The sequence below is a fragment of the Myotis lucifugus genome, unplaced genomic scaffold (genome assembly GCF_000147115.1).
Source record: "Myotis lucifugus unplaced genomic scaffold, Myoluc2.0 scaffold_484, whole genome shotgun sequence".
Lineage (NCBI taxonomy): Eukaryota > Metazoa > Chordata > Mammalia > Chiroptera > Vespertilionidae > Myotis > Myotis lucifugus.
In genome coordinates this window covers 234,327-247,633 of record NW_005871532.1, presented here as the reverse complement: position 1 = coordinate 247,633, position 13,307 = coordinate 234,327, and the positions used below count along the sequence as shown (strand labels likewise).

The following is a 13,307-nucleotide window of genomic DNA, read 5'->3' as shown; positions in this document are numbered from 1 at the left end:
TCTGACCCACATCCTTCCCTCTTTCAGGACCAGAATGATGTTTGTCTGCTCTGGCCTCTGACCCCCTCGCCCCGTCCCCTCTTGGCTCTCATGGGATTGGGGAGCTCAAGAGTCTTGCAAGCATTCGGAGGCCTCGGGGCTCTCCCACGGGCCTGTTCATGAGGCCTTGGTTTCCTCCTTCTGTCCTCCCCACCTTTTCATTCCCTGGTCCATGAAGGGAGGAGCAGCAGGACCTGAGGAGTTCCGTACACTCCTGGGCCCACCTAGGACATCAGAGGAACGGTAGGCCCTGCCTCAGCCAAGGCCTTGCTCTGGGCATCACTTGGACACAAACAAGCCAGCCCACAGCCGCTGGCTGAGCATTTTGGAGGGTCTGGTTTAGGATGTTCGACTTTCTCCATCACCCTTATTCTTCTCCTCTGTGCTTCTCCTAACAGCTGGTTACCGTCTCCGTTATTGCTTTAATCAGACTGTATTTTTTGTGATGTTCATCTCTAGCTCACTCAGTTCTAACTGTGGGCTTCTTGAGCACAAGAAGCACACCTAATGAATCTTTATGTTAAATGGAATGACAACATTTGTCGAGTGAGTGAGTGAGGTGACAGAAAAGGCTTTTCTTCCAGGGTTCCTCTGACTGCCATGTTGCTGCTGGTCACATTTACAGCAATCTGGGAGGTTAAATTGCCTCTGGGGCCATTAGAAATATATTGGATTCTTTGCTTTTAGCCACATAAAGTTTCCAGCAGCTGTCTGGACAGGTTAAGCTGAGTACAGAACTTCCCTCTAACCCATTGTCATCATATGTGTTAAGCATGTCAGTCATTTTGCCCAAGTGACTTGACCTTTTCTCCTCATTTGATGTATCGCTACCCTTCGATTTATAATTTTTTATAAATTTATTTTTACTCTTAATTTTATTTTTCAATTATAGTTTACTCTCTATATTATTTTATGTTGGTTCAGGTGTACAACATACTGGTTAGAAATACTTCACATATATCCCCCGATACTTCCTGTACCCTCCTGGCACCACACAGAGTTATCACTCCGTGACTGACTGTCCCTGCACTGAACTTTACACTTTGTGACTGTTCTGTAACTACCAGTCTCTACTCCTCAACCCCTCACCTCTGTCGCCCAGCCTCACCCCTCTCCTCTGGCAACTACCAGCCCATTCTCTGTATGTGTTAGTTTGTTCCCTTTTTTTGTTCTTTAGATTCCACAGGCAAGTAAGTTCATATGGTATTGCCATTCTCTGACTTATTTCACTTGCTATAATACCCTCTAGGTACATCCATGCTGTCGCACATGCTAAGATTTTATTAATTCTTACCAGCAAGTAATATTTCATTATGTCTGTACCACCACTTTTTTATCCACTTGTTTATTGATGGGCACTTGGGTTGCTTCCATACCTTGGCTATTGTAAATAACTCTGCAGTGAATATAGAGGTGCATGTATTCTGAGTCCATGGGATACACATATATGCATTTAAGTTATTTGGTTAATCTCTTCCCACCTCTGCCTTCCCTCTGAGATTTGTCAATCTGTTCCATGCTTCTCTGTCTCAGAATCTGTTTTGTTCATCAGTTTATTTTGTTCTTTAGATTTCACATATGAGTGAAATCATGTGATACTTGTCTTTCTCTGACTGGCTTATTTCACTTAGCATGATATTCTCCAGGTCCCTCCATGCTGTCTGAAAGAGTAAGAGATCCTTTTTTCACTGCTGCATAGTATTCCATGGTGTAAATGTACCACAGCTTTTTATCCACTCATCTACTGATGGGCACTTGGGCTGTTTCCAGATCTTAGCTATTGTAAATTGTGCTGCTATGAACATAGGGGTGCATGCATTCTTTCTGATTGGTGTTTCTGGTTTCTTAGGATGTATTCCTAGAAGTGGGAATGCTGGGTCAAATGGGAGTTCCATTTTTAATTTTTTGAGGAAACTCCATAGTGGCTGCACTAGTCTACATGCCCACCAGCAGTGACTAGGGTTCCTTTTTCTCCTCACCAGCACTTGTTGTATGTTGATTTGTTGATGGTAGCCATTCTGACAGGTTGTGAGGTGATACTTTAGTGTCATTTTAATTTGCATCTCTCTGATGATTAGTGACTTTGAGCACTTTGCATATGTCTCTTGGCTGTCTATATGTCCACTTTGGAGAAGGGTCTATTTAGGTCCTTTGCCCATTTTTCAATTGGATAGTTTGTCTACCTTTTGTTAAATTGTATGAGTTCCTTATATATTCTGGATATTAATCCTTTATCAGATGTATCATTGGCAAATATGTTCTCCCATAGAGTGGGTTCCCTTTTTATTTTGTTGATGGTTTCTTCTGTTGTGCAGAAGCTTTTTAGCTTGATGTAGTCCCATTTGTTTATTTTTGCCTTTGTTTCCTTTGCCCTAGGTGAAGATACTGCTATGTGAGATGTCTGAGATTTTGTTGCTTATAGTTTCTTCTAGGATTTTTATGGTTTCATGATTTACATTTAAGTCTTTATCCATTTTGAGTTTATTCTTGTGTATGATGTAAGTTGGTCTAGCTTCATTTTTTTCATGTATCTGTTCAATTTTCTCAGTATCATTTATTGAAAAGACTGTCTTGACTTCATTGCATGCTCTTGCCTACTTTGTCAAATATTAACTGAGTGTAATGGCTTGGGTCAATTTCTGGGGTCTCTGTTCTGTTCCATTGATCTATATGCCAGTGCTTGTGCCAGTACCAGGCTGTTTTGATTACAGTGGCTTTGTAGTATAACTTGATATCTGGTATTGTGATCCCTCCAACTTTATTCTTCTTTCTTAAGATTGCTGTGGCTATTCTGAGTCTTTTTTTGTTTGTTTGTTTTCATATAAATTTTTGGAGTATTTCTTCTAGTTCTGTGAAATATGCTGTTGGTATTTTATAGGGATTGCATTAAATCTATAGATTGCTTTGGGTAATATGGACATTTGAATAATATTAATTCTACCAATCCATGAACATGGTATATTCTTCCATTTGTTTTATGTCTTCCTCTGTCTCTTTTTTCAATGTCCTGTAAATTTCTGAATAGATATTTTTTACCTGCTTGCTTAAGTTTATTCCTAAGTATCTTAATTTTTTTTGTTCTAATGGTAAATGGGATTGTTTGTTTAGTTTCTCTTTCTGAGAATTTATTATTGGTGTATAAAAATGCAACCAATTTCTGGATTTTAATTTTGTATCCTGCTACATTGCCTAATTCATTTATTAAATCTAGTAGTTTTTTGGTCGAGTCTAGGGTTTGTTATGTACAATATCATGTCACTTACAAATAGTGATAGTTTTACTTCCTCCTTTCCAATTTGGATGCCTTTTAGGTTTTCCCTTCTCTGATCTATGTGGCTAAGACTTCCAGTACTATCTACATATATAAAGATCCAGGGGCCGTCACATCCGAAACAACCAAACGGATGACCAAACAGGCTGAGTGGGACAACAAGGCCGGCATTGGGCTTAGTGAGGGACGACCAAACGACTGAACAAGCATGGGGCTACCAGACCGGAAGGGGGGTTAGTGAGGGATGACCAAACGACTGAACAAGCAGGCTGCATGGGGCTACCAGGCCGGAAGGGGGGTTAGTGAGGGATGACCAAACAACTGAACAAGCAGGCTGTATGGGGAGACCAGGCCAGCAGTGGGGGCAGTGAGGGGCGACCAGGTTGGCAGAGGGTGCAGTTGGCGGCAACCAGGCCAGCAGGGGGGCAGTGAGGGGCGATCAGGTCAGCAGAGGGGGGCAGTGAGGGGCGACCAGGCCATCAGGGGGGCAGTTGGGGGTGACCAGGCCGACAGGGGGGGCGATGAGGGGCAACCAAGCCAGCAGGGTGGGGCAGTTGGGGGCGATCAGGCCAGCAGGGGGGGCAGTTGGAGGCGACCAGGCCAGCAGGGATGGCAGTTGGAGGCAACCAGGCTGGCAGGGGGGGCAGTGAGGGGCAACCAGGCCAGCAGAGGGGGGGCAGTGAGGGGTGACCAGGCTGGCAAGGGTGGCAGCTGGGGGCAACCAAGTCAGCGGGGGTGCAGTTGGGGGAGACCAGGCTGGCAGGGGGCAGTTAGGGGCAACCAGGCCAGCAGAGGGGGGCTATTGGGGGCGACCAGGCCAGCGGGGGGGGCGGGCGTAAGGGGCGACCATGCTGGTGGGGTACAGTTAGGGGTGACCAGGCCAGTAGGGAGGGGAGTTGGGGGTGACCAATTTGGCAGGGGGGCAGTTGGGGGTAACCAGGCCGGCAGGGGGGCAGTTAGGGGCAATCAGGTTGGCAGGCAGAGGCAGTTAGGGGTGATCAAGCTGGCAGGGGGGCCAATTAGGGGTTATCAGGCAGGCAGGCAGGTAAGCAATTAGGAGCCAGCGGTCCTGGATTGTGAGAGGGATGTCCGAGGGGTCCCAGATTGGAGAGGGTGTAGGCTGGGCTGAGAGGATCCCCCCCCACCGACCGTGCACGAATTTCATGCACTGGGCCTCTAGTCCTATATAATAAGACCCTAATATGCAAATCGACTGAACTGCAGAAAGACTGGTCACTGTGACGCGCACTGACCACCAGGGGGCAGATGCTCAACGCAGGGGGCAGCTCCTGTGTTGATCCTGTGCCCCCTGAGTGGGAGGTGACCAGCAGCAGCAATTGGGGGTGGGGCTGGCCAGCAGATGGTGCCAGGCTGCCAGCCAAGGCCAGTGCCAGCGGGTGGGAGGGGGTGATTATCCCACCCGCTGGTCACCCCACAGATGGTTCTGATTGCCGTCCAGGCCTAAGGACCATACCCTATATATTGGGAATAGTCTCTTAGATTTAAAAATTAAAACCTGGCAAGGCTACTCTAACACTTAAAAAACAGGATGATGCAGTGATGACATGCATGGACTCTGGCTTGCACATTTTGTGGTCAGCCCTGATTCTGGCACTTATAACTGTGTGACAAAGCCAATTACTTAATTTCTCTCTGCTTCAGTTTTTGCACCCATAAGATGGGGAAAATGGTAATATTGCCTCAGAAGGATCATGTTATGTACCACATTTTATAATCAGGTCAAACAAATGTAGCTGCCCATACAACAGCAAGATGCCTTTCACCTGTATGAAAAGTATGGTCACTGGTGCATGCAGCGTCAGGCTTGCAAGAGGGATATCTGACTGCTGGTTTAGGCCCGACATCTCCCGAGGGGTCCTGGATGGACCCCCAACCCCCCCCCCATGCACGAATTTCATGCACCAGGCCTCTAGTGTTGAATAAGAGTGGTACAAGCAGACATCCCTATCTTGTTCCTGTTCTTAGGGGAGATGGTTTTAGTTTTTGCCCTTTGAGTGTGGTGTTGGTTGTAGGTTTGAAATATATGGCCTTTATTGTGTTGATGTTTGATCCCTCTATTCCCACTTCACTGAGAGTTTTTGTCAAAAATGTGTGTTAGATTTTATCTAACACTTTTTTTGCATCTATTACATGTTCATGTGATTTTTGTCTTTCAATTTTTTTATGTGCTATATCACATTTATTGATTTGTGAATATTGCACCAGCCTTGCATTCCTGGAATAAATCCCACGTTGTCATGGTGTATGATCTTTTTAATATATTGCTAGATTCAATTTGCTAATAATTTGTTGGGGATTTTAGAATCTATATTCATCAGGAATATTGACCTGTAATTCTCTTTCTTTGTAGTATCTTTTTCTGTGTGTCTTTATCTGCAGTGTTGTTATATATCTGTGGAATTAGGATAATTCTTGCCTCATAAAAAGAGCTTGGAAGTGTTCTGCCTCTTGGTTTTTGAAATAGTTTGAGGAGTATAGGTGTTTTAGTTCTTATTTGAATGTTTGGTAAAACTCCCCTGTGAAGCCATCCGGACCAGGGCTTTCGTTGTCTGGGAGGTTTTTGATTACTGCTTCAATTTCATCAGTTATCATTGGCCTACTCAGGTTTTCTGATTCCTCCTGATTCAGTTTTGGAGGATTGTAGTTTTTTAGGAATTTGTCCATTTCATCCACATTGTCCAGCTTGTTGGCCTATAGTTGTTCAGAGCTGACGGACATAAACAACACAAAATGCAGAGATTGTCTTCAGCCTGCTCAGGTCGCTCTCTTAGATGACCTCTCTGAAGACTCATCACTAGGAGAAGAGCTGGGTGGTCTCTGCAATTTCTCTACTTCAACCCTCTTTCTCTTGCAGGTCAACAATGAACGGCTGTATCTCCCTTTGAAACTGGGTCAAGGGAAGATAAATATCTTTTCCTTTGGCTTCCATGTGGTGGTGGAGACAGATTTTGGCCTGAAGGTCGTGTATGACTGGAAGACCTTCCTGTCAATCACAGTCCCACGGACCATGCAGAATGGCACCTCCGGTTTGTGTGGCCGCTATAACGGCAACCCCGACGACGACCTGGAGATGCCCATGGGGCTGCTTGCATCCAGCATCAATGAGTTTGGGCAGAGCTGGGTGAAGAGGGACACCTTCTGCCAGGTGGGCTGTGGGGACCGCTGCCCCTCCTGTGCCAAGGTGGAAGGCTTCTCCAAGGTGCAGCAGCTGTGCAGCCTGATCCCCAACCAGAACGCGGGCTTCACCAAGTGTCACAGCAAAGTCAACCCCACCTTCTTCTACAAGAACTGCCTGTTTGACTCCTGCATCGATGGGGGCGCGGTGCAGACGGCCTGCAGCTGGCTGCAGAACTACGCCAGCACCTGCCAGACACAGGGGATCGCTGTGACCGGCTGGAGGAATTACACATCCTGCTGTGAGTCCTCCCCCTTACCTTGCCTTGTGTCTTGATTGGTGTGGACATGCCAGTCTTCCATCTCCATAGGCGACAGAGAAAACTGACTAAAGCAATTTAAGGATAAGCACTTTAGAATTGAGTTTATTGTCTGAAACGACATGTATAACCTCCCAGAGCCTTCATGTCTTTATCTATAAGGTTGAGTTAATATCACTTATTTCATATGTTGCTCTGAGGATGAAATAAAATCATCTACTTTTTTCTTTTTTAAAAAAATATTACTTTATTATTTTAAAAAACCTTTATTTTTCAGGTATGGTTGACATACAATATTATATTAGTTTCAGGTGTACAATATAGTAATTAGGCATTTATATAACTTACAGAGAGATCACCCAATAAATCTATTACCCATCTGACACAATACATAGTTATTATAATATTTTTTACTATATTACCTTTGCTATAATTTACATCCCCTTGACTATTTTGTAACTATTAATTTGTACTTTTTAATCCCTTCTCCTTTTTCACCCATTCCCTCAAACTCCCCTCCCATCTGGCAACCATCAAAGTGTTCTCTGTATCTATGACTTCATTTCTGATTTGTTTGCTCACTTATTTTGTTTTTGAGATTCCATATATTAGTGAAATATTAGGTTTTTTATTTCTCTGTCTGAATTATTTCATTCAGCATAATACACTCTAGGTCCATTCATGTTTTTGCACATAGTAAGATTTCATTCTTTTTTAGGGCAGCATTATATCCACTGTATATATGCACCATTTATTCTTTAGACATTCATCTATTGATGGACACTTAGGTTGCTTTCATATCTTGGCTATTTTAAATAATGCTACAATGAACTTATGGATGCATATGTTTTTGAATTGATGTTTTGGGTTTCTTTTGGATATAATACCCAGAAGAGAAATTGCTTGGTCCTTCTTTGTCCCCTTTTATAGATTTTGTTTTAAAGTCTGTTTTGTCTGGTGTAGGTATTGCTCCCCGAGTTTTTCTTGTGTTTCCATTTGCATGAAATATATTTTACATTCATTCACTTTCCATCTGTCAGTCTTTTAATCTGAAGTGGGTCTCTTGTAGGCAGCATATGTAAGGGTCTTGTTTTCTTATCCCTTCAGCCACCCTGTGTTTTTTTATTGGAGCATTTAATCTTTATATTTAAGGTAATTGTTTACAGATATATAGTTATTGCCATTTTATTATTCATATTTTTAATATTTTTCTTCTTCTTCTTAAAGAAGACCCTTTAACATTTCATGTAATATGGTTTGGTGTGATGTACTCTTTTAGTGGTGTGTCTGGGTAGCTCTTTGCCTGTCCCTCAGTTCTAAATGAGCGCTTTGCTGGGCAGAGTAACCGCGATTGCTTCTCTTCACTTTGAATGTTTCGTACCAGTCCCTTTTGGCCTGCAAAGTTTCTGTTGAGAGATAAGTTGGAAGCCCCTTGTAGGTAACTAACTGCTGTTCTCTTGCTGTTTTTAGAATTCTCTCTTTGTCTTTAACCTTTGGCATTTTAATTATGATGTGTCTTGGTGTGAAACTTTGGGTTCATCTATTTTGGGACTCTACACTTCCTGTGCTTATATGTCTATTTTCTTCACCATACTAGGGAAGATTTTCATCATTATTTATTCAAATAGGTTTACAATTCCTTGCTCTCTCTCTTCTTCTGGGACCCCTATGATGCAAATATTGGTACAATTGATGTTGTCCCAGAGGCCCCTTAAGCCATACTCATCTGTGTTTTTTTTTTAAATATGCATTTATTGATTTTAGAGAGAGGAAGGGAGAGAGGGAGATAGAAACATCTGTGATGAGAGAGAATCATTGATCGGCTGCCTCTTGCATGCCCCCTGTTAGGGATCAAGGCTGCAACCCGGGCATGTGCCCTGACTTGGAATCAAACCTGTGCTCTCTTGATGCATGGGTCAGTGCTCAACTACTGAGCCACACAATCTGGGATATCCTCATCATTTTTTATTGTTTCCTTTTTGCCATTCTGATTGGAGTATTCTGCTACCTTATCTTCCAAATTGCTGATTCTGTCTCTGCTTCATCTAATCTATTGTTGATCCCCTCTAATGTATTCTCCATTTCAGCTATTGTAGGTTTCATTTCTGACTGGTTCTTTTTATGTTTTCTATCTCTAATTTTATGTTTCCTATCTCTTTGTTATTGAAGTTCTCTCTAGATCAGCCGTGGGCAAACTACAGCCCGCGGGCCGGATCCGGCCCCGTTTGAAATGAATAAAACTAAAAAAAAAAAGACCGTACCCTTTTATGTAATGATGTTTACTTTGAATTTATATTAGTTCACACAAACACTCCATCCATGCTTTTGTTCCGGCCTTCCGGTCCAGTTTAAGAACCCATTGTGGCCCTCGAGTCAAAAAGTTTGCCCACCCCTGCTCTAGATCATTGAGCATCTTTATAACCTGTGTTTTGAACTCTGCATCTGGTAGATTGCTTGTCTTTATTCTGTTTAGTGTTGTTTTTTGTGTGTTTTTTTCGGAATTTTGTTCCGTTCTTTCATTTAGGTCATGTTTCTGTGCCTCCTCATTTTGACTGTCTCTCTGTGTTTCTATGCATTAGGTAGAGCTGCTACATCTCCTGTTTTTGATAGAGTGGCTTCATGTAGTAGGTGTCCTGTGGAGCCCAGTGGCACAGTCTCCCTGGTCACCTGAGCCAGGTGTTCCAGATGTGTCCCTTGTGTGGGTGAGAGTGCCTTTCTGATGTGATTTATGCTGGATTGATCTTGGCTGGTTGCTCAGGATGATTGTTTGTGAGGACTGGTCATGACTACAGCAGAGGAGTAGCTGGGTAGGGGCTGACCCTATGAAGCAGGATTCACTTCAGTAGGGCTCTGGTGGCTGCCCTCTGAGTGTATCATTTGTGGAGGTGGTGCTCTGGTGTGGTCTAAACCTGGCCACTCTTTGTTGGTTCTGGGGCCTCTAGGTGGAGGCTCTGGTGCAGGCCGAGGTCGGTTGCTGCCTGTGCCCTGCTCGGGGCCACTTGGTATAAGCCATAAAGTTATCTGCAGATGGTTGCCACTTGTCCTGGGCTTGCAGGTGCCTGGAGAGCCTAAGCTGTGAACTGAGGCTGCAGCTAGAGCCAGGCTGGGGGCTGCATATCAAGACATGGGGCATTCTGAGGCCAGGTGCTGCTTGTTTGGGGTTTGTGAAACTTTGAGAGGTTTTAGGAAAATCTCACAACATGAACCAACATAGCCTGTTTATAAGGAAAGGCCCCCGGAGGCAGGTTGGGTGGACCTGCAAGTTGGGTGGGATAAGGTCTCAGGGAGTCACCAGGGCAGGACAAACAGTTTCAGCTAGGTTAATGGAGACTCAGATATGATCCCAAATGCGAGTGCAGGCTGGGTGGGGAGAGGGATCAACAAAGGAACAATTGCCTCTGCCAGCACTTATGTCTGGGACAAAACTACTCCAGTCCTCGTCCTGAAACCAGACAATTCAATCCCTCCTCATATGTCCCTGTCAAGCTACTGCCCCAGCGCTGGAGCTTGGAGTGAGATGGTCAGTAAGTCCATGTGTGTGTCCTTTAAGAGAAACTGCCTGGGACTCCAGCAGCCTCTATCTCACTCAGTCACCTTGGAGCCTGGTGTGGGACTGGGGCTCCTCGCTTCTCAGGGGGGATCTCGGCCAATGGGATGTCCCTCCTGATTCTTATCTGCCATAGATGGGTGTGGGACCAGCTCCATCTGTCTGTCTTGATGTGGCTTCTTCTGTATGTCCTTATGTTGTAGGACTTCAGGAAGTTCTGAACAATGGCTGTTCTGTAGTTCAGTTGTAATTTTTATGTGGTTGTGAGCTGCAGCAAGCACAGCATTTACCTGTTCCACTAGCTTGAACCAATCATTTATATAAAACACAGAGCATGCCCAGCCAGTGTGGCTCAGTGGTTGAGCATCAACCAGGAGGTCACACGATTCCAGGTCAGGGGCGCTCAGGAGGCAGTGGTCAATGATTCTCTCATCATTGATGTTTCTATTTTTCTCTCCCTCTCCCTTCCTCTCTGAAATCAATAATATTTATATTTTTTTCAAATTCTAACAAAGGACCGATAGGGAAAGAGTTAGTTAGTAGGTTAATTAGTTAGTTATCTCTATTACCTCATGGGCCCATTGTTGTACTATTAATATATAGGCTTTCTCTAGTGTGTTATTCTATCTATTTGATTCATATATGTCATGTATCAGACTCTGTGCTTATGACACACAGCAAGGTGTTGAGAGCATTAGAAACAGACTGAGAGCCCCTGGATTCTAGCCTTGCTCTATCCTTGGAGCATTTCGCTTTTCCTCCCTGGTTCTTAGTCTTCCCCCTCCCCTGATAATGCTGTGATAAAGCCGTTGTCTACACCCTTTATGCTACAGAAACATCAGGAGGATAACATTAGGTCGTTGAGAGCACAGCAGCACATTCTGTGCGTGCTAAATGGTATTCTTATATCAGTAGCTTGCTCTGAGCCAATCCCTGTGCTGAACACTTCATCAACATTATCTTATTTATTCTCTTCAGTGACCCAATTAGTTAGTAAAAACCCGAGACTCTGAGGAATTATGTAACTTGCCTAAAGTTATACTATCTCAGTGGCAAAGTCTGAATTTGACCTTTTTATCCCCAAAGCTTATGCTCTCAGCCCATACACTGTACTGGTATACTATGTACTGAAACAATTTGCCTTCATGTAACACATTGTACTAGGAAAAGGGCTGGAGGAGAAACCACTCTCGGTCTTGGGCAACCTGCCTTAGTGTGTTTGCCCATCTCAGCCTCATCAGCTGCCCCGGATTTCCTCTAGACCGAGCTGTGTAAAGAGGCTACAGGTTGATGCTGGATGCAGAGGGCTCTAAATAAGTGATAAGCCTGGTTCCCGGAGAACACACTCCCTTTGCATTCTGGAAAAGGGAGATTTGGATGAAAACCCAGGAACAGTGTTATAGTTTCATACTCCTGCAGTTCATTTATATTCCACATAATGAGGTTTATGTAGTGTGTGGGAGGCAATGGGGAGAGGGAGAGAAATATGTTAATAGCATTTCATCCATAATTGGCCCCAGAGTGAGGCGCTGGAGTAATGATGCCAGGAGTGTCTGTCACACTCATTGGCCTCTGTGACTTCAGTAGAATAAATAGGCAACAAAAAGCCAGGGTCCGGATAAACCCCAGAGCCGCCGTGGGTTCATCAGGTCAGCATCAGGCTGTGGTGCCGGGGTCTTGAACGGGTGCACGTGGGGAAAGAGTTTTAAGGACACTGCCTGCTCCATCTTGAGACCCACTGCAAGGAGCCCCTTCCCTGCACCCGGCACGCGAGGCTGAGCTGCTCTCCAGGATGGCTGGGATGGGCGCAGGCACAGTGTATGCCACACCATGGCTTCCAGCTGCAGGGAGCAGATGTCATGGGAAGAATTGTTCTTGAGGGGGCTAACGCCAGGGACTCGCATCTTCAATATGGGTCTCATTTTTGTCACTTATGAGGAGGAAAAGGAATGAGTTAGCAAGCCCATGTGCCATTCCCTCTGTAGAGCTTGGGCCCATGGGGCTAAGCATAGTGCAGGATGAGGAAGCAGTTTAGAGAGGTGATTTCATGAAGGATCTGAAGACCATTTTCCTGTCCTTCTGCCCTCCTTCCAGCACCCTTTCTTCCCCTCCTTGAAGTTTTTTCCGGACTCCAGTTGCCTCCTCGGTATGTAGCGTGGAGAGCTGGGCCCAAGGCCCACAGCGCAGAATTCTCACCTCGGCCTGGGACCCCATCCCAGTCCCCGCCGTCTGCTTCCCAGCACCCATTGCAAGAGGGTTAGCCTGCCCCTCCTTGGCCCCCAGGACAGGGGAAATGTCCGAAAAGGAGGACCCGGAGAGATGGTGGCAGTGACTGGCACAAGGAAAAGCTGAACTAAGAGACAAAATTATAATTCAAAGACAGTATGTGGGTGAGGATGGGGAGTAGACACATTGGGGGCAGCTTAGTTTTCCATTTCAAACTTAAAAAGCAGAGAAAATCTGTGAGAGACCAAGCCCCAGCTCAGCCATTCAGTCTGAGAGATCAGTGAGCAGACTGTCTTGAGAACCCTTGTTTGTAACCAGATTTGATATAAATCCAACCACTGAGAAGTAAAGGCGAGCGAACGCCCCTCCCCCCGCATCCTCCTGAGAACTGGCCCGTCCACACTCCCAGGTGCCATCTGAGAGGCGCTCTCGGGAGGACGGATTAGACCACGTGGCTTCACTGGAGCAGGTGGAGGTGGCTGCAGCCGGTGCTGGTAGCAGGCCTGGAGATGGAAGTCCGTGCTCAGTTCCTGGTCTGTGACTGAATTAACCCAAGTGGAACATACAGGAAGGGGATGTAAATCGTCTTAATTACTAACCTCTCCTTAAAATTCATTCAACTGAGTCTATCATGCTTTCAAGTGCCTTAAAATGGGGGACTTGCCCGGTTGGCATGGCTCAGTGGTTGAGCATCAACCTACAAACCAGGAGGCCACGGTTCGATTCCTGGTCAAGGGCACATGCCCAGGTTTCGGGCTCGATCCCGGTG

General features: G+C 45.1%; 1 protein-coding gene across 1 annotated transcript in view; it reads left to right on the top strand.

Annotated features, from left to right (window-relative positions):
* TECTA (tectorin alpha) overlaps nucleotides 1–13,307 on the top strand; it is a 107,428-nt gene that overhangs the window by 34,742 nt on the left and 59,379 nt on the right. Inside the window, 1 exon segment of the mRNA XM_023744715.1 lies at nucleotides 6,186–6,747. Within this exon segment, the coding sequence (XP_023600483.1) occupies nucleotides 6,186–6,747 (562 nt within the window).